We start from the raw sequence: 23,366 nt of genomic DNA on the forward strand, positions 1-23,366 counted from the left end.
GACCCATTCAGAGATCCCAGGTTCAGCTGGCCTTTGGCTTTGTGGGCCTCATTTCACATGTCCAGTTTCAAGGGCCTGTAGAAGAGCCACATGTTTGCCTTGCTACCCAGAAGTGCTGTAGTTATTCCCAGGAAAACAAACAAAAATTGGCCATCCTGTGCTGTGGTAGATATCCCATCACAATTGTGACTCTGTGAGCAAAGGCAACCAGTGCTTTTTGGGGCTGTAACAGCTGAGAGTGTGGCAGAGCAGGTTGGATATTCTTTTTAGAGTCCTGAAAACATTGTTCCCAAAACAATCTTTCTCTTCTGTCTTCTGTCATCAACTGTGGAACAGAGAAAATGGAAAAGAGCTGAGTTTTGTTTAAATTGGCTTTATTTTTAAGTCTTCAAATAGTGTCAGTTCAATGCATGATACTTTAGAAATTGGATTAGTAGCACCTATTTCATCCCATCAGATAGGTGGGATTGAAGACTTCCAACAACAGAAACGCTGGATGTGCGTGAGCTCAGTTTTCCACCCCTCACACAAGTAACTTGCTGTACTATTTTCAGCAGCCTCAGCCAGATCTATTAAAATACTGCTCCAAACAACAACAGAATGAAAATGTTCCACAAATGGGGAAAAACAAGACAAGTGGGCAGCAGCCCTTTCTGAAGAGCTTGTGTTGATTTTGCCAAGTCAGATGCAAACAAGGTTTGCCATATTTCTTTCCTAGAAAAATGCAATTGAATGTAATTTCTATGCTATTGGGTAGAAATCAATCTCTGAGGCTGCTAAGTTGGGTATGATTTTAGACCTGGGAGGAGCAAAACAGGTTCCAGAGAAGCTGTGGTTGTGTCACCCTTGGAAGTGTTCAAGGCCAGGTTGGATGGGGCTTGGAGCAACCTGATCTAGCGGAAGGTGTGCTGAGTCTGGTGAGTCCATGAAAAGAAACTTTTGGTTTTCCTGAAATGCTGCCTTTGCAAGGGGAGGTCACAACTATCCCACATAGTTTGAAATGCCCTGAGCAGAACCCAGCTGTGCTTTCTCACAGGTGATGAGGGATTTTCATTTGTATTTTATGGGGGATTTTCACAGGGCAGAGCAAGAGCAGCTGAATGTGTTTGACAGGCAAAGAGGGCTAGTGTGGCAGCAACTGAATTCAATGGAGCTTTTCCTTCTGTGATCCTGTACAACCTGAGGCACTCTGGGGCTCTTGAACCTGGCAGCTGGGCAAGTTAATCATTGGAACAAGTGATGAATTAACCTGCTCCACTCTCCTTAGCATGGATGTGATGAGCCTTAAGTAAAGCCAGGAGCACTTGCCAGGATAGGAGCTTGTTCTTTGCCAGGGAGGAGGGAGAAAATATTGCTTGGAGTAAATAAAGCAACTCTGCTTCCCCAGGAAGATGAAAAAAAGGAATTAAACATGTGAATGCTGCATGGAATAATTTGCACAAGGCTATATCTCGTCTGCTATGCAGGAATGTTCCAAATCAACCATGATTCTCCCGACCTTCATTTTTCTAGGTTTCCACCACACAATACATGAGACTCTCACTTGAAAAAACCAAAACACCTTGTGGGGAGGCATTATTTCCTTTCTTCAGGCTGCCTCTTTCTTTTGTTCCCTCCAGAGCTCTCACTTCATTTCTGCTGTTGTTTGGAGCACGTGCTTACATCCTTGCTGATCCCCTGGGCTTCTTTTGGCTCTGGGTGTCGCGGACACTATTAATGTTGGGTTTTTTCCCCTCCATCTTCTTCTGTTTCTTCATGTGGTTTACCTTCATTTACCTGCTGGAGTGATGGATTTTTCTCACCTTTTATTACTCAGTGCTTTTTCTTCATTCTCTAATACCAACTTCTCACTTGCCCTGTGGCTGTTAGGTGCCAGTTATGGGAGCATTAATTCTTTCTCTAGTGCTTGTCTGAGCTTTCACAGGCAGCTGAGAGCTCTTTGGGGTTCAACTTGACTCACTTCAGCGCCTTCCTTGGTGCTGCCTGTGTACTTGAACACTTGAAGGGAATAAAGTCTCAGTGTGGAGATGACAGTTGTGAAATGATGGCCCTTTTGGAGAAGACAAGAATGCTATTGTCAATCTTTTCAAGGATAAATGGAGCACCTGGTTTTGGGAGAAACAGGCTCAGCTCAGCGCAGAGGTGGCTGTTGCAGGTGCCCAGGTTTGGAGGGAAGGCTGCAGCTCCTGGGGGTGTGTTGGTGTGGGGCTATAAGGTTTGTGCTGGGTCCCTGGAGCAGTGGGAACATCCCACGGGGAGATGCACATCAGGAAATGGGTGCAGAAAGGGCCTGAAGTGTGACCAGCTTTGGTGAAGGGTTCCACAGGAAATAATATTTTTGCTGAGATTTTGGACAATTTGAGGCTCTTTCTCGAGTCCTTTGCCCAATGAACATTCCCCCCTCTGCAAGAGCTTGGGGAATCCAGAGCTCACACAATGAAAATCCCTGATCATTATATCTCTTTTCCGTTTTTTGATGTTGTCATCCCTGCAGGAGTCAGAGGAAGAGAATATGTGTGACCTGCCTGGCTTTAACGTTGTGCCAGGAACAATGCCATGGGGTATATAGCTGGTCAGAGGAGCATCTGAGAAGTGTGTGGTACATCAGGGATGTCCTACTACTGATCTTTGCACAGAGATGAAAAAGTATCAGTTTGCATGGCCTGAATGTCTGGGTCTGGAAATTCTGCATTACACAAGATGTGCTGAGCTCATCTGGCTCTGAAATATCATCTCTGCACCTTAGCCAGGAACAGCATCAGAGTTCTGAACAGATTCATCAAAATCAGTCATAACCCAGAGGCAAACCTTGGCAATACACATCGGTGGCAGGTGAGGAGACCAAAAGCTTCCATTCTTGTTCTTGCAGAATGAATTCAGCAATAAAATAATCCTCTCTCTTGGCATTAAAATACTTTAGTTTCAGCTCTGCCCCAGACTATCAGTGTCAAGTATTTCTCTGGGTGGTTGGGGGTAGGTTCTCCCCCTGTAGCTCTCTGCAGGTTGGTGCTAATTCCAGATGTTCCCTCAGGTTCAGATGTTCTGCTGCCTGAGCAGAGTGTACAGAACAGGGATTACAAGCACTGACATTTGCTGTGCTAGAAAGTGCAAGGGACACATTTGTGCCGATGAAGGTCACACCTTGAACTAGGAGGATCAATTCTTCTTGTGCTCAGCAGAGTCTGGGGACAGAGAGGGTTTCCAAAGGAAATCTTGGTCCATGTAGGGCTGAGGCTCCCTCCAGGCTGGCTCCAGCCCCTCAGGGTGCCCAGGAGCAGGGCTTGCCCACAGCCCAGTGCTCCCTCCTTAGCCCTGGGGCTGCCCAGGGAAGAGCCATGGCTGAGGCTCTGCAGGAGCACACAGGCTCAGCCCTGCTCCAACATGGGATCCATGGGCCAGGGCACGCTGGGCTTTGCCCCTACAGCTCCCAAGTGTGTCCAGAGAAACTGCAAGGAGAGGCTCACCTCTGTCAGTGGGACCCCTCTGTGCACAGGGACCCCCACTCCTGGGGAGGCTGTGCCAGGGACCTCCAGCCCTGGGAACCTGGAGCAACTGGAAACAACCACTTGGCAAAATGCTGCCTGTGCCTGAAGCACATGCAAGGAGAACTGGGGTGTGAAAAGTAAAATTTGTTTATTACAGAAGAACAGCAGCAAAAATGCAGAATACATTTACATTGTAAGAATATTTGTAACAACAACAATCGATAGAACATACATACATAAAAACCTACCTGGCAAAACTATGGGAAACGTATTTACAGAAGTCAAAAATAGCCCTAAAATCTACATTCTAAAGAACAACAACAAACTGTAGAACATATATACAAAAGGGTGGTGTCTCTGTCTGTGATGTCCATCGCACCTGGAAGAAAAGCAAATGCCACAGTCACTCCAGTCAGGCACAGAGGGCTCTTGCATGTGCCCCCAGGCTGGCACATGCTGGCCCAGCAGCAGGACTCTGCTACCAGAACTGAGCCTGGCTGGGTCTGGCATGGAGCTTGTGTGGAGCAAAGCAGGCACAGGACAGGCTGTGGATGGCCACCAGAATCCAGTGCCCTGGGTACAATGTCCCTGAGCAGGGAGCACCCAGCCCAGCCCCAGCCTGGCAGCAGGAGACCCACTCTGCCTGTCCTGCTGCTGGCATTGCTCTTCATGCCAAGATCATGGCCTCTTCCTCACCTTCTTAATCAATATCCATGTCCTCAATGGACTCTTCCATATCCACATCCATCTCTTGTTTCTCATCCACATACACGTCCATCTCTTCTTCCTCCTCCACATCCACATCCATCTCTTCCTCGCCAGGGTCTTCTCCGTCTATTTCCATCTCCTCCTCCGTATCAATCTTTGTATCTACCTCCATCTCCTCCTCTCTGTCTGGGACAGCCTGCAGAGGTAGCAAAACCTCAGAGTGGGCTCCCTGTCCCACTCCATGCCCACAGAGCTCCAGCCCACCCGGGCAGGTGTGGGGTGTCCACCTCCATGGAATGGCACCATACCTTTCCCAGAACAAAGAGGAGCATCCTGCAGGGCTGGATGACAAAATCCAGGCACTAAGGACCTTTCAGGACTGAATGGGTTATCAGGGGGCAGGTGAAAAGCAGAGTGGGCAGGAGCAGGGTGAAGAGCATGTGAACACAACGAAAAACGGTTGTGTTGTGCCCTTTGCTGGGCACTGGATGTTCCAGCTGGAGCGTGGGCTGTGACATCACAGTTCCCAGGCTCCATCTGAAGTGGACAGTGGAGACCGTGGAATGATGGAGTCCCTGAACGGTTGGGCTTGCAAGGGAGCCTGAAGAACAACATCTTGTTCCCAGCTGAGCAGTCTTCCCCCAGAGCGTGCTGCTCAGGGCCCTGTTGCCAAGGATGGGGCATGCACAGCCTCTGTGCACAGCCTGGGCCAGTGCCCCACCACCCCCAGTGGAAAAGAGCAGCTTCCTTAGATGCAGCTTCAATCAACCCCCTGCAGTTGAAAGCCATCCCCACTTGTCCTGTCAGCACAGGCCCTGCTGAACACTCTGTCCCCTTCTTTCCTGCAGGACCCTTCCAGTCCTGCACAGCCACAGTGAGGCCGCCCAGTGTCTCCTCTCTCCAGTCTGAGCATCCCCAGCCCCACTTGCCCAGCACTCAGTCACATCAGGGCGAGTAAAGGCTGCAGGGTAGCAAATAGCATCAGGAACTGAGAGATGCAAGCTTTAGACCCAGGTTTGCCTCTAAATGTACAAAATTAATAACAGTGGAGAGGAAGATGGTGGGACACTGGTTCTGTTCTAACTGGTGATTTATTTTTCTTCTTTTCTGTCATGCTGACCCAGGTTTTTCAGTTTGAAAGGAAGCTTGGCACAATGTCCATTGTCTTCTCCATTTGTGAAACACCAAGCGGAGTCTGGGCAGGCTGATATGCAGAGCAAAACCTGAAAATATTCTAGTGATCCTGAGCCTGGGGGATGCAGCTAAACCCAGCCAAAAGCAATTTCTGGAAAGCTGATCCTGGTTTACATTATCTTGAGTTTGGCTTTGCCAACTTCACCAGTCATTTATGAAAAAGCGAACAAAAAACTCAAACCTAATCAGACAAAAACCCAAATCAAACAAACAAACAAACAAACAAACAAACCCATGCAGCAAACCAATCAAACAAATAGATGAAAAACGCCAAATAAAACCAAAGGAAATGAAGAGTTAGTATTAGTTGCAGGGATAGCACAGCAGGCAAATGGCTGCTTGCCACAGGATCACCATCAAAAGCCACATAGAATAGCTGCTCCAAAATATACCCAAGAGTAGAAAAGGAAAAACTGATGCATGGCAACTTTGGGGGCAGCTCCACATTCAGGTGAAGGATGAGCACGCAGTGGTACAGATCCAGCATTGCCCACCCTCCAGGCTGCTGTTTGCTCCTGATGAAAGACCCTTGCAGGACTGTGGCCCCTCTCAGTGCGGTGTCAGTCACTGCCAGAGCTCTCAGCTGAGCCACTGGCATTTGCAGAGTGACATCCAGCCGCAATCCTGCTGCCTGCTGAGCATCTGTGGAAGATCCTGAGCATCTTCATGCCTAGGACCACAAAACAGCTCAGGATTTCTCTGAACTGCTTTTCAGGGGGGGTTCCATATCCCCGTGAGATCTGCTCATCCTTCAACATGTATGACTTGATGTACAATGATGCATTTGTGTTCCTTTCCTTCCTCCTGTGTGCCAGTGAGAAACCATCCATGTGACTGGAGGACATTGTGTGCAGGGAAATTGATTCCTGGCTTGCCATTTTGCTTCACTGTCACTCAGCTGAACATGGTCCTTATCTAAGAAGGACTTAGAACTTGCAACAAGTGATAAATTAACCTGCTCCACTCTCCTTAGCATGGCTGTGATGAGTGTTAAGGAAAGCAGCGAGCGCTTGCCAGGATGGGAGCCTGTTCTTTGCCAGGGAGGAGGGAGAAAATCTTGCTTGGAGTAAATAAAGCAACTCTGCTTCCCCAGGAACAGAAGCAATTAAATATGTGAGTGCTGCATGGGATGATTTGCACAAGGATTGTCTACTATGCAGGAATGTTCCAAATAAACCATGCTTCTCCTGACAATTATTTTTCTGGGTTTCCACCACATGATAGAAGAGACAATCAATGAAAAAAAAGCAAAACAACTTGTGGGGAGACGTTTTTTCCTTTCTTCAGGCTTCCTCTTTCTTTTGTTCCCTCCAGAGCTCTCACTTCATTTCTGCTGTTGTTTGGAGCACGTGCTTCCCTCTTTCCTGATCCCCTGCGCTTCTTTTGGCTCTGGGTGTCCTGGACACTCTTAATTGTGGATTTTTTCCCCTTCATCTACTTCTGACCTCCAGCCCTGGGAACCTGGAGCAAGTGGAAACTACAACTTTGCAAAATGCTGCCTGTGCCTGAAGCAAATGCAAGGAGAACTGGGGCGTGAAAAATAAAATATGTTTATTACAGAAGAACAGCAGAAAAAATACAGAAGATATTTACATTGCAAGAATATTTGTAACAACAACAATCGATAGAACATATATACATAAAAACCTATCTAACAAAAAATATATGAAACATATTTACAGAAGACAAAAAGCCCTAAAACCTATATCCTAAAGTCAACATCAAAGTGTAAAACGTATGTACAGAAAGGTGGCATCTCTCTCCATGATGTCCATCGCACCTGGAAGAAAAGCAAATGCCACGGTCAGTCCAGTCAGGCACAGAGGGCTCTTGCATGTGCCCCCTGGCTGGCACACGCTGGCCCAGCAGCAGGACTCTGCTACCAGAACTGAGCCTGGCTGGGTCTGGGAGGGAGCTTGTGTGGAGCAAAGCAGGCACAGGACAGGCTGTGAATGGCCACCAGAATCCAGTGCCCTGGGTACAATGTCCCTGAGCAGGGAGCACCCAGCCCAGCCCCAGCCTGGCAGCCGGAGACCCACTCTGCCTGTCCTGCTGCTGGCATTGCTCTTCATGCCAAGATCAGGGCCTCTTCCTCACCATTTTAATCAATGTCCATGTCCTCAATGGACTCTTCCATATCCACTTCCATCTCCTCTTCCACAACCACCTCCACCTCCATCTCCTCCTCTCCAGTATCTGCTCCCTCCGTCTCCATGTCCTCCTCTCTATCAATCTCTATATCCACCTCCATCTCCTCTTCTCCATCTGGGACAGCCTGCAGAGGCAGCAAAACCTCAGAGTGGGCTCCCTGTCCCACTCCATGCCCACAGAGCTCCAGCCCACCCGGGCAGGTGGGGGTGTCCACCTCCATGGAATGGCACCACACCTTCCTCAGGACAAATGGGAGCATCCTGCAGGGCTGGATGATGAAATCCAGGCACTCAGGATCTTTCAGGACTGAGGAAAGGTGACAAGCAGAGTGGGCAGGAGCAGGGTGAAGAGCGTGCAAACACAACGGCCAAGGATTGTGTTGTGCCCTTTGCTGGGTGCTGGACGTTCCAGCTGGAGCGTGGGCTGTGACATCACAGTTCCCAGGCTCCATCTGAAGTGGACAGTGGAGACCATGGAATGATGGAGTCCCTGAACGGTTGGGCTTGCAAGGGAGCCTGAAGAACAACATCTTGTTCCCAGCTGAGCAGTCTTCCCCCAGAGCAGGCTGCTCAGAGCCCTGTTGCCAAGGATGGGGCATGCACAGCCTCTGTGCACAGCCTGGGCCAGTGCCCCACCACCCCCAGTGGAAAAGAGCAGCTTCCTTAGATGCAGCTTCAATCAACCTGCTGCAGTTGAAAGCCATCCCCCCTTGTCCTGTCAGCACAGGCCCTGCTGAACACTCTGTCCCCTTCTTTCCTGCGGGACCCTTCCAGTCCTGCACAGCCACAGGGAGGCCTCCCAGTGTCTCCTCTCTCCAGGCTGAGCATCTCCAGCCCCACTTGCCCAGCACTCAGTCACATCAGGGCCAGTCAAGGCTGCAGGGTAGCAAATAGCATCAGGAACTGAGAGATGTAAGCTTTAGACCCACGTTTGCCTCTAAATGTACAAAATTAATAACAGTGGAGAGGAAGATGGTGGGACACTGGTTCTGTTCTAACTGGTGATTTATTTTTCTTTTTTTCTGTCATGCTGTCCCAGGTTTTTCTGTTGGAAAGGAAGCTTGGCACAATGTCCATTGTCTTCTCCATTCGTGAAAGACCAAGCGGAGTCTGGGCAGGCTGATATGCAGAGCAAAGCCTGAAAATATACTAGTGATCCTGAGCCTGGGGGATGCAGCTAAACCCAGCCAAAAGCAATTTCTGGAAAGCTGATCCTGGTTTACATTGTCTTGAGTTTGGCTTTGCCAACTTCACCAGTCATTTATGAAAAACCAAAAAAAAACTCAAACCAAATCAGACAAAAACCCAATCAATCAATCAAACAAACAAACAAACAAACCCATGAAGCAAACCAATCAAACAAATAGATAAAAAACGCCAAATAAAACCAAAGGAAATGAAGAGTTAGTATTAGTTGCAAGGATAGCACAGCAGGCAAATGGCTGCTTCCCACAGGATCACCATCAAAAGCCACATAGAACAGCTGCTCCAAAATATACCCAAGAGGAGAAAAAGAAAAAGTGATCCATGGCAACTTTGGGGGCAGCTCCACATTCAGGTGAAGGATGAGCACGCAGTGGTACAGATCCAGCATTGCCCATCCTCCAGGCTGCTGTTTGCTCCTGATGAAAGACCCTTGCAGGACTGGGGCCCCTCTCAGTGCGGTGTCAGTCACTGCCAGAGCTCTCAGCTGAGCCACTGGCATTTGCAGAGTGACACCCAACCGCAATCCTGCTGCCTGCTGAGCATCTGTGGAAGACACTGAGCATCTTCATGCCTAGCAGCACAAAACAGCTCAGGATTTCTCTGAACTGCTTTTCAGGGCGGGTTTCCATATCCCCGTGAGATCTTTTCATCCCTCAACATGTATGACTTGATGTACAATGATGCATTTGTGTTCCTTCCTTCCTCCTGTGTGCCAGTGAGAAACCATCCATGGGAATGGAGGATGTTGTGTGCAGGGCAATGTATTCCTGGCTTGCCATTTTGCTTCACTGTCACTCAGCTGAACATGGTCCTTATCTAAGAAGGACTTAGAACTTGCAACAAGTGATAAATTAACCTGCTCCACTCTCCTTAGCATGGGTGTGATGAGTGTTAAGGAAAGCAGCGAGCGCTTCCCAGGATGGGAGCTTGTTCTTTGCCAGGGAGGAGGGAGAAAATCTTGCTTGGAGTAAATAAAGCAACTCTGCTTCCCCAGGAACAGAAGAAATTAAACATGTGAGTGCTGCATGGACTGATTTGCACAAGGATTGTCTACAATGCAGGAATGTTCCCAATAAACCATGCTTCTCCTGACCTTCATTTTTCCGGGTTTCCACCACATGATAGAAGAGACTCTCAATGAAAAAAAGCAAAACATCTTGTGGGGAGATGTTTTTTCCTTTCTTCAGGCTTCCTCTTTCTTTTGTTCCCTCCAGAGCTCTCACTTCATTTCTGTTGTTTGGAGCACGTGCTTCCCTCTTTCCTGATCCCCTGCGCTTCTTTTGGCTCTGGGTGTCCTGGACACTCTTAATTGTGGATTTTTTCCCCTTCATCTACTTCTGACCTCCAGCCCTGGGAACCTGGAGCAAGTGGAAACTACAACTTTGCAAAATGCTGCCTGTGCCTGAAGCAAATGCAAGGAGAACTGGGGCGTGAAAAATAAAATATGTTTATTACAGAAGAACAGCAGAAAAAATACAGAAGATATTTACATTGCAAGAATATTTGTAACAACAACAATCGATAGAACATATATACATAAAAACCTATCTAACAAAAAATATATGAAACATATTTACAGAAGACAAAAAGCCCTAAAACCTATATCCTAAAGTCAACATCAAAGTGTAAAATGTATGTACAGAAAGGTGGCATCTCTCTCCATGATGTCCATCGCACCTGGAAGAAAAGCAAATGCCACGGTCAGTCCAGTCAGGCACAGAGGGCTCTTGCATGTGCCCCCTGGCTGGCACACGCTGGCCCAGCAGCAGGACTCTGCTACCAGAACTGAGCCTGGCTGGGTCTGGGACGGAGCTTGTGTGGAGCAAAGCAGGCACAGGACAGGCTGTGAATGGCCACCAGAATCCAGTGCCCTGGGTACAATGTCCCTGAGCAGGGAGCACCCAGCCCAGCCCCAGCCTGGCAGCAGGAGACCCACTCTGCCTGTCCTGCTGCTGGCATTGCTCTTCATGCCAAGATCAGGGCCTCTTCCTCACCATTTTAATCAATGTCCATGTCCTCAATGGACTCTTCCATATCCACTTCCATCTCCTCTTCCACAACCACCTCCACCTCCATCTCCTCCTCTCCAGTATCTGCTCCCTCCGTCTCCATGTCCTCCTCTCTATCAATCTCTATATCCACCTCCATCTCCTCTTCTCCATCTGGGACAGCCTGCAGAGGCAGCAAAACCTCAGAGTGGGCTCCCTGTCCCACTCCATGCCCACAGAGCTCCAGCCCACCCGGGCAGGTGGGGGTGTCCACCTCCATGGAATGGCACCACACCTTCCTCAGGACAAATGGGAGCATCCTGCAGGGCTGGATGATGAAATCCAGGCACTCAGGATCTTTCAGGACTGAGGAAAGGTGACAAGCAGAGTGGGCAGGAGCAGGGTGAAGAGCGTGCAAACACAACGGCCAAGGATTGTGTTGTGCCCTTTGCTGGGCGCTGGACGTTTCAGCTGGAGCGTGGGCTGTGACATCACAGTTCCCAGGCTCCATCTGAAGTGGACAGTGGAGACCGTGGAATGATGGAGTCCCTGAACGGTTGGGCTTGCAAGGGAGCCTGGAGAACAACATCTTGTTCCCAGCTGAGCAGTCTTCCCCCAGAGCGTGCTGCTCAGAGCCCTGTTGCCAAGGATGGGGCATGCACAGCCTCTGTGCACAGCCTGGGCCAGTGCCCCACCACCCCCAGTGGAAAAGAGCAGCTTCCTTAGATGCAGCTTCAATCAACCTGCTGCAGTTGAAAGCCATCCCCCCTTGTCCTGTCACCACAGGCCCTGCTGAACACTCTGTCCCCTTCTTTCCTGCAGGACCCTTCCAGTCCTGCACAGCCACAGGGAGGCCTCCCAGTGTCTCCTCTCTCCAGGCTGAGCATCCCCAGACCCACTTGCCCAGCAGTCAGTCACATCAGGGTGAGTCAAGGCTGAAGGGTAGCTATTAGCATCAGGAACTGAGAGATGCAAGCTTTAGACCCAGGTTTGCCTCTAAATGTACAAAATTAATAACAGTGGAGGGGAAGATGGTGGGACACTGGTTCTGTTCTAACTGGTGATTTATTTTTCTTCTTTTCTGTCATGCTGACCCAGGTTTTTCTGTTTGAAAGGAAGCTTGGCACAATGTCCATTGTCTTCTCCATTTGTGAAACACCAAGCGGAGTCTGGGCAGGCTGATATGCAGAGCAAAACCTGAAAATATACTAGTGATCCTGAGCCTGGGGGATGCAGCTAAACCCAGCCAAAAGCAATTTCTGGAAAGCTGATCCTGGTTTACATTATCTTGAGTTTGGCTTTGCCAACTTCACCAGTCATTTATGAAAAACCAAAAAAAACCTCAAACCAAATCAGACAAAAACCCAAACAAACAAAGAAAGAAACCCATGCAGCAAACAAATCAAACAAATAGATAAAAAACGCCAAATAAAACCAAAGGAAATGAAGAGTTAGTATTAGTTGTGAGGAGAGCACAGCAGGCAAATGGCTGCTTGCCACAGGATCACAATCAAAAGCCACATAGACCAGCTGCTCCAAAATATACCCAACAGGAGAAAAAGAAAAAGTGATGCATGGCAACTTTGGGGGCAGCTCCACGTTCAGGTGAAGGATGAGCACGCAGTGGTACAGATCCAGCATTGCCCACCCTCCAGGCTGCTGTTTGCTCCTGGTGAAAGCCCCTTGCAGGACTGTGGCCCCTCTCAGTGCAGTGTCAGTCATTCCCAGAGCTCTCAGCTGAGCCACTGGCATTTCCAGAGTGACATCCAGTGGGATACCCTTTTCGGTTTGTCTCCTAATGCCATAGGGGTCCTAAACAGTGTATGCCATCCCATTTTTGTTCCGTTGATATTGACTGCTTGGTTTTATTTTGTCAGCAGTTGTATTCATTATGAATTGGAATATGATGAAAAAACTAAGGAAGTTAGCACCTATAATTAGTGCACATAGCTTAACTGATGCGGCAGTTCATTTAATGCTTGCTAGGAAAGAACTAGAAAGATTTAATGAACAAAACTGGTAAAAAAAGAAATGTGGGATTTGTAATAAGTAGTAATACATTTGTTCATTAATTAAATCAATAGCTAAATAACTATATGTTATAAAACAATAGTTAAATAGCCAAAAAAACTTCTTGTGCAGATACATATGGTTGCTGGTTTACTATAGTGCTTTGGGAATTCCATTGTAAAGTTATGCCTTGTGAAAGGAAAGTAATGAGAAGCAGCTGTAATAACAATCCTTAAACTCGCTAGAATTGCTTAGCTTGCAGAAAGTGTATAGTACTAGTAAGAATTGCTTAGCTTGCAGAGAAGTGTATAGTGTTCTGTATAGATATGCCTTATAAGGCATAAGTTCACTCAGCGTTCACAAAGAGGAAGGCTAAGGGGGACTAAGCCTTCATCCCACGACCACCAGAAGGCAGAAAAAGACCCCCTAGCAACTGAATGAGCAAGCGCAGAAGACAGATCACGTCATCCCTAAACCCGGAGAAGAAGGCAATAAAAGGTGGACTCAGGGGATAGGAATTTTGTGAGCCAAAGTGGAGCGGAGACTCCGGGCCGCCCAGCACTGTCCTTGCTTATTCTTGCTTGCAAAAATAATAAAGATAATTATTTGATCCTTAAATTCAGTGGACTTGTTTATCACACTGCCCAGACCCTAAACAGCCCCAAATGTGCCCCAGAAATGTCTCCAGGGGCCCCAAAGTGGCCCCTTTTACCCTGTGCGTGAAAATAATAAAAAAATATGTCAAAAGATCTAAAAATAGCACTAATTAGCATTAAGAAGGAGAAATAAATGGCCAGTAGTGGTCAATGATTTAATGAAAGGAATTGTTTTATTTAAAACCAATGACAAATAATTTTTTGATTGCTAAAAATGTATTCTATTTTTCACATAAATATCAAAGGTAATAGAAATATACAGTAATACTAATATAAATTTTAAAACTATAATTATAATTTTATAAATTAATCAATCTTATTTATTTTAAAAATGCATACTTTTTTATGTTTTGGGATGTCAGTCCCAGGTGGGCCATGTCAGACATGGTGAGGCTGGGGTGAGGAGCAGGTTGTCCAAAATGGGTCAGCCTGCAAGGGGCTTGTTCCTCTCCATGCCCAGATCTCCTAGGGAGACATTCAGCATCAAGATCACCTGGGGAATCGTTCTTTCACCTCTTTTCTGAACTGAAAAATAAAAACCCACACACGTGATTAAAACCAAACATCATGCTGTCGGTGCACTTTGAAATCTCCCTCCTTAACAGAATTCCAGACTGACTCCAAGCTGCTTCACAAGCCCTGGAGGCTTGGAGGAAAATTGAAGGAAGAGAAAGAGCTCCCCAGGGCTTTCTGTATTTTAATCAGCCCTACGGTGGATTTGGGGCTGGGTCCAGGAGCCTCAGGCACAGAGAGAAGGATGAAGAAGCTGCTCAAGGAGTCAGCAGCAAAACTCCAAGTGCCTTGGAGCATGGCTGGGCCCCAGTGAGGGCAGGGAGTGCCAAAGGCTCCCTTTGGGACTGGTGAGAGCAGATCCTTGAGGCCAGGAGTGCAGGGAGCCCAAGGCTCTGAGCAGGGAACTGCAATGCTGAGCAAGGCCTGGGCTGGCTGGGGGAAGCAGAAAGGCCAAGCCCTGAGCCCAGCCTGGGCCAGCAGGGCCTGTCCCTCACGGGTGGCTCGGGGCTCTCTGTGGGGCAGGGGGATGTGAGGGGCAGCAAGGACAAATGCCATCAACCTGCAGCCCCTGCCAGCCTGGCCAGGGAGGCCGGGGCAGAGCCAAAGTGCAGCCCCTGCCAGGAAAGTTCCTGCTGTGGGGCCTCCAGAGGCGCTGCCCGAGCCCAGGGCACAAAGGCCTGGGTGCCTGTGGCCCTACCAGCCCTGCCCAGCCCTTGGCCATCTGTCCTGCAGGCTGTGCCCCCTGTGCGTGCTGCTCCTGTGCCCTGGCCGGCTGCACTCGCCCCTCTCGCTGTGCCCCAGCATTTCTCAGCCAGCGTTTCTGTGCCCTCCCTGGGCTCCCTGCACCCAGCGCTGCCGGCTCCTGGCACACAGAGCCGGCCATGGCCCAGCCTCACGCTGCCACACCTCGAGCACCACAATTCCACCCTGGCAGGGACTTTGCTTTCTCCTCAGCTCCAGCCTGAACCTTCCAAGCTGCACTTTGGGGAGGTTTCCTGCAATTCCCACTCCCAAGGAAAGCTGTGTCTCCTGCTGGTCACAAACAGAGAAGGGCTGGTGGGAGAAGTGCTGGTCAGAGGCTGTTTAGGGCACAGTCACAATGAAATTATTGACTTTTTAAATATTCTGTAAAAGAAGGAGGGGCATCAATAAATCTTCTACACTGGACTTTTGAGGGCAGACTTTGGCCTGTTGAGGATGCAGATTTGGGGAGTACCAAATCAGGTATTGATTTTTTTAAAAAAACAGCCCTTAAAAACAACTAGTTCCAGGAAGGATGGAAACACTTCAAAAAAGAAATCTTGAAGGGGCAAGAGTAGGCTGCCCCCTTTGTGCAGAAAGATGACCCAGAGGGGGAAATGACTGGCCTGGCTGGGCATGGAGCTTTTCAAGGAAAAGGGGGATTAAAAAGGGATTAAAAAAGATATTTCTAGGGATTAAAAAGAGGGTGCAGCACCTTTGGACACAGAGGCAGGTAAATCAAGAAATGTTTAAGGATGTTGTTAGGTCATGCAGAAAGAAAATTAGAGAGGTAAAAGCTCAGTTAGGACTTAACTTGGATACTTCTGTGAAGGATAATTATTATGTTTTTATAGGTACATTAATGTCAAAAGGAGGGGTAAGGACAACCTGCATTTCTTACTGTGAGGGATATGATTACCAAAGATGAAGAATGGGCTGAGGTACTTCACCCCTTCTTTGCCTCAGTTTTCAACAATAAGACAGGCCATCCTCAGGACAAGTGTTCTCCTGAGCTGGTAGATGGGCACAGGGAGCAGAACAGCCCCCTGGAATTCAGGAGGAAGCAGCTGGAGACCTGCTGAGCCACTCAGGTGCTCACAGGTGTCTCTGGGAGCAGATGGGATCCATCCTAGAGGGATGATGGAGCTGGTGGATGATCTCCCCAAGCTGCTCTCCATCATTTACCATCAGTCCTGGATCAGCAGGGAGGTCCCAGAGGAGTGGAGGTGCCAATGTGAGCCCATCCCCAAGAAGGGCTGGAAGGAGGATCTGGGGAACTTGAGGCCTGTCAGCCTGACCTGGGTGCTTGGCAAGGTTATGGAACAAATCACCTTGAGTGCCATCACAGGGCACCCACAGGATGGCTGAGGTATAAATATTTCAGAGCCAGCTAGCGTGGATTTCAATATCTGCACTGATGATCTGCATGAGGGGACTGAGTCCACCATCAGCAAATTTGCAGATGACACCAAGCTGGGTGTGAGTGTGGAGGTCCTGGAGCATAGGAGGGCTCTGCACAGGGCCCTGGGCAGGCTGGATCCAGGGGCCAAATCCAACAAGGTGATTGAACAAGTCCAAGTGCCGGGTCCTGCACTTTGGCCACAACAACCCCTGCAGCACTACAGGCTGGGGACAGAGTGGCTGGACAGCAGCCAGGCAGAAAGGGACCTGCAGGGCTTGATGGACAGCAGGCTGGACATGAGGCAGCAGTGTGCCCAGGTGGGCAAGAAGGCAAATGGCTCCTGGCCTGGATCAGGAATGGTATGGCCAACAGGAGCAGGGCAGTGATTCTTATCCTGTTCTCAGCACAGGCTGGGCAGCACCTCCAGTGTAATATCTGGTTCTGGGCCCCCAATTTAGGAAGGACATGGAGGGGTTGGAGCATGTCGAGAGAAGGAAAACAAGGTTGGTCCGGAGTCGGGAACACAAATCCTGTGAGGAGTGGCTGATGGAGCTCAGCTTGTTTATCGTGGAGAAAAGGAGGCTCAGAAGAGACAAGGTGGTGTCAGGACACAGGTTGGAGTTGATTATGTCCATGGTCTTTTCCAGCCTTGCTGATGCTGTGATTCTCTAAATCCACCCTTGGAGCAGTTGCAGGATGAGCCCTGGGCCTCCTCTTCAGAAGCTCCAGCAGCCCAGGTGTCTCAGCTTCTCCTTCCAGCCCCAAAGCCCATCGTGTCAGTCCTGCAGAGCCTCTGCAGCTCCTCCTCATTGCCCAGAACAGGGAGCCCCACACGCAGACACAGCAGCCCTGATGTGCCCCCCTGGCCTGGGGTGCCTCTGGCAAGGGAGCAGCACCAGGCACTGCAGGAGCCTGCAGACAATTCCTGCAGCACTTGGAGGATGATCCTGCTCCCCAAGGGACGTTCCCATGGTGCCAAGTCAGGAACTGGAATGAGGAGTGGGGCCAGAGAGGAAAGGGCAAAAAGGGATGGGCTGTTTGCAGGGGAGGGGACAGGGGTGGGAAAGAGGAAGAAATCTGGATCAGGGACGACTAAAGAAAGCAAAGGTGAAGCAAAGGAAATGCTGAGGGCAGTTTGGGGATGACTGCCAGGCAGCCCTGGCTCTGAGCAACAGCGTCTGCAGTGGGACAGGAAACTCCCAGCTGATGGGAACAAACTTTCTGGCTGACTGCAGAGGCCAGGACAAAGCTGAGTGGTTTCCCTGGTGTCCCCCAGCCCTTGCTGGCCCCAGGGGCTGATGGCATTTGTGCTCCCTCAGGTTCATGTCCCCACAGCAGCAGCATCGGGGTGCTCCTGCCTGCTCTGTGCAATGCAAACAGGGGCTCCTGAGCCAGTGCTGCCGTGGCTGTGCCTGCAAGGATGCGGCACCTCTGTGAGCTGGGGTAGAGGCCAGGGCTGCAGAGGGGGGATGTTGTTGGCAGCTCCATGAGGACGCTCTGGGACGCTGCCCTGGGCTGTGCAGCACCCTGGGGATGGATCAGCCCCTGCCCTGCTGCTCCTTCCCGTCTCCCCCAGGGCCCTTGCACAGCCCCAGCCATGCTGTTTGCCCCCAGCCTGCCCACGGCCAGCCTGGGGCTGCTCACCCTGGGGCTTTTCTGTGCTGAGCATTGGCCTGGCCGTGTTCTTGAGAGAGCCTGGGCAAGGAGCCTGCAGCCCCCAGGGCCTGGCCTGAGGCGTCAGCGCTGCCCCAGCAGTGCCCATGGCCTGTCCCTGCTGCAGCCCCGGCACTGCCACCCCCAGGACTGTGCCCGGCCCCGAGAGCACTCAGGCCCTGCAGCAACACCAGGGCCACCAGGCAGCGGGGCAGGGCCACGGCAGCAGCACTGGCAACACCAAGTGCTGCTGCTGCTGCTGGGCACAGCTGCTGTGCCAGCACTGATCTGCCCCAGCTCTGCACACAGACATTGCTGCTGCAGCTCCATAGAAGGCAACAAAAGGGCATCTCTGGAGAAAACTCTGCTGGGAGATCCTTGAGTTCCTTTAAAGCCACTGAGTGCACAGCTCCTCATTGTCACAGTCTGTGGCCACAGGGAAGGTGGAGAGAAACAAAGTCAGAAATGGCAGAAACAATCATCTAGCTTTAGGGAGAATATTAAAAAAAAAAAAAAAAAAGACAGGGAAATCAAGGAACCAAACCAACAGAACTATCAAAAATTAATTTTGTTACAAGTGATTTCCAGAAATTGGCAATCAGTTTAATGCTTCCTAAGATGTCCAGTCATCAGTCTCCACACTGAACCCTTGAGCTCCTGGTTCCTCAGGCTGTAGATGAGGGGATTCAGGGCTGGAGGCACCACCGAATACAGAACTGACACCAACAGATCCAGGGATGAGACGGAAATGGAGGAGGGTTTCACGCAGGCAAATACTGCAGTTCTGAGAAATGCATTTCTCCTGCATTTTTCATTTTCAGATTCTTTCACTCATCTCCTGAGAGGTACAGTTTTTTCTGGTGCTTTTCATGAATTGATTGTACTCTTGATTTAGATGGAGATTTTAGAATTGATTTCAGATGTAGAAGAATCTGAAGTGAGCACAGAAACAAACTCCCTCTGTCAGCCCATTTTCATCTTCTAGATCACTTTCAAGATGTCCTTGGGGGTGTTGGAATGATTATCACACAGCTCTCCACTTCTGGCTGCAGGCTCTGCAGATTGTTTCTCTGCATTCAGTCAGGCTTGCATTCCCCAGGAGTTCTTGGTAGCCTGTCATGTTTTCTTAGGGTAGAACAGTAACAATGAAAACCTTACCAATGGCACAACTGCCCAGCCCACAAGGAAAAGAGAAGAACAAGCTGTCAAGTTCTTCAAATATTTGTCCTGCTTTGCTGCAAGTGTGCTGCACACACAGTGTGGAAAGCCAAGAGAAGCTGCAGTTGGTGGCACACCTTGTGACAGAAGCTGCACCTCATTCTTCAGGAAAGGTTCTTGGAAAAAGCATACAGGACTGAGGAGAAGTTTCTGGAAAAACTGAAAGAGCTTTTAAGAAATTAAATGAAAATTGAAACAATTCAAGACATTTTTCTCTATTTATTTTTATGCTCCCCTTTTCCATCTTGCACTTTCCATCTTTCCATCCCATTAATTCCAAACAGATCTCACCTCTAAGATGAGTTGGCACGTTTTAGACATTTTAAGATACCATGACCTACACACAGTTTGGCTTCCCCTGTTTTTCTTGGAAAGCAATGCTGGAGAGGTAAGTGCAGTGTTTGTGTCAGGTACAAATTCTGCATTCAGGGAATGCGCTCTGAGAGTGTTTGACCCTCAGCAGGGACAATGCACAGCAGGGACTGAGGGGATTCCTGAGGCACTGTGCAGGAATCCAGACTCTGGCTCTTGGCTGAACTTGGCAAAGTTCCCGTATTTGCAGAGGCTCAGAGGCTGCCCTCGGGGAACGTGGGGCTCGAGGCGGGGGTGAGCGGGCAACGGACAAACGGACACGGGGACAAACGGCCCCGGAGCTTCAGTTGCAGCAGCGGCGGCAGCAGCAGCAGCAGCAGCGGCAGCAGCAGCAGCAGCAGCAGCAGCAGCAGCAGCGACAGCGAGAGAAGAAACTTCAGATTCCCTTCTCCTCTCCCTCTCCCTCTCCCTCTCCCTCTCCCTCTCCCTCTCCCTCTCCCTCTCCCTCTCCCTCTCCCTCTCCCTCTCCCTCTCCCGCTGTCCCGTACCTCTCCCGTTCTCCCCTCCTCTCCCCGCCTCCCTCTCCCCGTGCCCGGCCGGGCCATGCCCCCGGCCCGCCCCCGGCCCCGGGCGGGGCTGCCCCGTGCCCGCCCCCGGCCGTCCCGCCGCCTCCTGGCCTCAGCCCGGCTCTGGCCGTGCTGGCGGTGGCGCTGCTGGGCGGGGATCAGTGCCTGGGGCTGGGGTGGTATTGCCAGATTTTGGCTCCGCCTGGCCCGACCCCGGCCCCGGCCCCGGCCCCGGCCCCGGCCCCGGCCCCGGCCCCGGCCCCGGCCCCGGCCCCGGCTCCTCCCGGGGCCCGCGGAGGACACAGGCGGCGCAGCCGCTCCCGCCGCCTCCGCTGCGGCTTGCCCGGCCCCTGCTCCGCCGCTCGGCAGCGCGGCCCCCGGCCCCGAGCCGCCGCTGTCCCGTTGCAGGGAGCGAACGCCGGGGGATGGCCGGGCCGGGGCGGGTGAGGGGCGCTCGGGGGCCGTTGCTGGCCCCGGGCCGAGCGCTGACAGCCGCGTCCCGCCCGCAGGGAAGGCGCAGGAGTCCCTGCAGGAGCGGTACCGGCTGGGCTCGCTGCTGGGCCGGGGCGGATTCGGCAGCGTCTTCGCAGCAACGCGTCTCTCGGACGGCACCCCGGTGAGCGGCGGGGCCGGCGGCGGGCGGAGGAGGAGGGGGTGGAGGAGGAGGAGCAGGGCGGAGGAGGCGGGCAGAGGATGGCACTGGGCAGGGTGGACAGCGAGCTGACCCCTGTTCTGCACTTGGATTGCAGGTAGCCATCAAAAGGGTGCCACAGAACCGCGTCCATCACTGGGGTGAGCTGGTGAGTGAGCGAGGTGCTGTGCTGGGCAGGGATGAGCCGAGGTCCGGCAGGGTCGGAGCCGCCAGGACGCCTCGAGGGAGAGCGGGCATGGGGCCAGAGCAGGGTGCAGAGCATCCCGGGGTGGCTGAGGGCTTCCTGACCCCCGGCACGGCATCAGCCCCACTGACAGCATCGTGCTCCTTCCGCAGCCCGACGGCACCAGCGCGCCCCTGGAGATCGTGCTGCTGGACAAGGTGTCCAGTGGCTTCTCCGGCGTGGTCCAGCTGCTGGAGTGGGTTGAGCTCCCCAACGACATCTTGATGGTGCTGGAGCGCCCGGAGCACTGTCAGGACCTGCACCATTTCATTCGGGCACGGGGCTTCCTGTCCGAGGGGGTGGCGCGGCAGCTGTTCCACCAGGTGCTGGAGGCCGTGTGGCACTGCACCAGCTGCGGGGTCCTCCACAGGGATATCAAGCCAGAAAACATCCTGGTTGACCTGGCCACCGGGCAGGCCAAATTGATTGATTTCGGCTGTGGCACCTACCTACAAGAGGCAGCCTACACTCACTTTGCAGGTGAGCCTACACAGGGGTGTGCTCCCGGTTCTGGTATCTCATGGCCCAGCATCTCAGGGCCCAAGCTGGGTGTGGCAGCGGGGATTCTCCCTTTTGCTGCCTTTCATGGCCCTGAGATTTCAGCTGAGTTGGGTTTGAGCAGGGCTGGGTGGGGAGCCAGCTTCCAGTCCTGCTGGCAGCCTTTGCCCACCACTCTGCCCAGGATTGGGGCTGGGGCAGCCAGTCCAACAAAAACACCTGTGGGTGAGGGTAGCAGAGATGGAGGGGCCTGGAACCTGTGCCCCAGCCAGTTTGGTGTGCAGGTGAGAAGGGCTTGGGCTGCTCCACTCACCTGGTTTGTTCTGGGTTTGTTTTTTGGGGCAATACAGACAGGGAGGATGAAGGCATGGTTTTCCCTCAGCACTAAGTGTGTTTCTGTCATGGTTGGGCCTTGCCAGGGCTTCTGCTGCCCTCTTCCAACACCGATGGCTTCTTTTCCAACCCCATGTGTTGGAAAGAGGGGCAGTGGGTTACCCTGTGTGCCACTGGGACAGCCCCTGCACGCCCAGGGATGCTGGGGCCACCTTTTGGGAGCAGCAGCATCCCCCTGATGAACTCCATCTGTATTCCATAGGAACACCATCATACAGCCCCCCGGAATGGACCCATTTTGGCTGGTACTATGGCAAGCCAGCTACCATCTGGTCCCTGGGTATCGTGCTGCACCAGATGGTCTGCGGGGAGCACCCTTTCAGGAGGGACCAGAACATCAGCTGGGACCATCAGCTCTCGCTGCCACAACGGCTCTCTCCAGGTGGATCCTCATCTCTGGGCACGGGGGGAATGCCAGTGCTGGGAGACAGCAGCGGGCTCGGGAGCATCCCGCTCTGGCAGCTGCTGAGGAGGTGGCACATGTCCTGCTCTCCCCCAAAACCAAGAAAGTTTAGGCCCAGCTCTGAGCACATCCAGCATGGAGTGGGCAGGGAATGGTTGGGCAAAGCCAACAGGAGCCTTCTCCAGCTGACCAGCGGTTTCTGGTTTCTCTGCCCAGAGTGCCAAGATCTGATCAGGCAGTGTTTATCCATGCTGCACGTGGAAAGGCCCTCATTAGAAGAGGTGTTCTGTCATCCTTGGATGCAGGATATCCATCTGCCCTAGAAGAAGGGAGAGAGCCACAGGCACACTGTGCTGCAGAGCCCCGGTAAGTTACAGCTCCACACCTGCCTGGGCCAACAGAAGCAAAGGAACCCCAGACTTTTTTGTCCTGCCTGTGTCACTGGCCAGGGCTCATCAGATGGGAGCACACAGCCCTTGTGCTGGAGGTGAGCTGCTCTGCCCAGCACTGGTGACCACCATCCAAGCTGGTTTTGCTTGTCCTGGTTCCCTGACAGCTGGGGCCCTGGGCAGAACCCTGACAGCCTGGTCTGAGCCCAGGGAAGGAGAAGGAGCCCCTGGAAAATCTGTATCAGGTGGGGCTGCTGCTGCAGGAGACAGCGAGGATCACATCAAGGATGACAGCCTCTTCCTGTACCTGGCCACTGGTAAGCTTAAGTTGATGGACTTCAATTCTGGCACCTTCTTCAAAGCCTGGCTGCACAGCAAATTTACAGATGAGTCCACATGCAAGGGGGATGCTCCCAGATTTGGGCATTGCACACCCTGGCCTCAAAATAAAAGTTCCCACCCCACTCATTGCTGGGGTGGATACAACTGATCCTTCAGTTGGCTGCCCAGCTGCTTTTGGCAGGGCTGGGGGCATGGGCTGGGGTGGGTACGAAATGGGAGTGGGCTCCTGGCCCTGCCAACAGCCCCCAGCACCCACTGTGCCCCGGGCTGGGGCTGGGGCAGCCAGCCCGACACAAACAAACCCCCATGGTGGGAGCAGAGGTGGGACTCCAGAACCTGTGCTGGAGGTGCTTTGCTGTGCAGGCAAGGAAGGGCTTGGGCTGCTCCACTGCCCTTGTTTGCTTTGGCATCATCCTTATTGTGGGGGGCCGTGCAGGGGGAAGGGAGAAAGCCTGGGCTTCCCTGACATGTGGGTGGGTTTTTCCCTGGCATGCAGGGCTTGGGCCTTCCTCAATCCCCTCACAGAGGTACGATTTTTTTACCTTTTGTCTTGTTTCCCCTTTTTCTCTGTAATCTATTTTCAATAATTTATTGTTTGTTTTTCTAGAGGAATCGTTCCAGCTGGGATCCAGTCTGGATCAGGAAGTGCTTGGGAGCAGCTCTG

At 51.7% G+C, this 23,366-nt stretch overlaps 3 protein-coding genes across 3 annotated transcripts in view; 1 reads left to right on the forward strand and 2 right to left on the reverse strand.

Moving 5' to 3' along the window:
* Positions 1 to 23,366, reverse strand: part of LOC135305558 (zinc finger protein 883-like) — a 176,520-nt gene that overhangs the window by 46,017 nt on the left and 107,137 nt on the right. The gene's annotated exons all lie outside the window — the stretch shown is intronic.
* Positions 3,740 to 4,645, reverse strand: LOC135305683 (bifunctional lysine-specific demethylase and histidyl-hydroxylase NO66-like). The gene is made up of 3 exons (XM_064429435.1): positions 4,502 to 4,645; positions 4,182 to 4,389; positions 3,740 to 3,864 (listed from the first exon to the last, which is right to left on the reverse strand). The coding sequence occupies exons 1-2, from the start codon at positions 4,523 to 4,525 to the stop codon at positions 4,186 to 4,188; spliced, it is 228 nt and encodes a 75-aa protein (XP_064285505.1). The 5' UTR covers positions 4,526 to 4,645; the 3' UTR covers positions 3,740 to 3,864; positions 4,182 to 4,185.
* On the forward strand, positions 20,228 to 22,520 carry LOC135305971 (serine/threonine-protein kinase pim-1-like). Its single transcript, XM_064429548.1, has 6 exons — positions 20,228 to 20,245; positions 20,317 to 20,418; positions 20,552 to 20,602; positions 20,791 to 21,157; positions 21,771 to 21,950; positions 22,188 to 22,520. Exons 1-6 carry the CDS (start codon positions 20,228 to 20,230, stop codon positions 22,292 to 22,294), a joined length of 825 nt encoding a protein of 274 aa, XP_064285618.1. The 3' UTR covers positions 22,295 to 22,520.

Source organism: Passer domesticus, chromosome 8, assembly GCF_036417665.1.
Source record: "Passer domesticus isolate bPasDom1 chromosome 8, bPasDom1.hap1, whole genome shotgun sequence".
NCBI lineage: Eukaryota > Metazoa > Chordata > Aves > Passeriformes > Passeridae > Passer > Passer domesticus.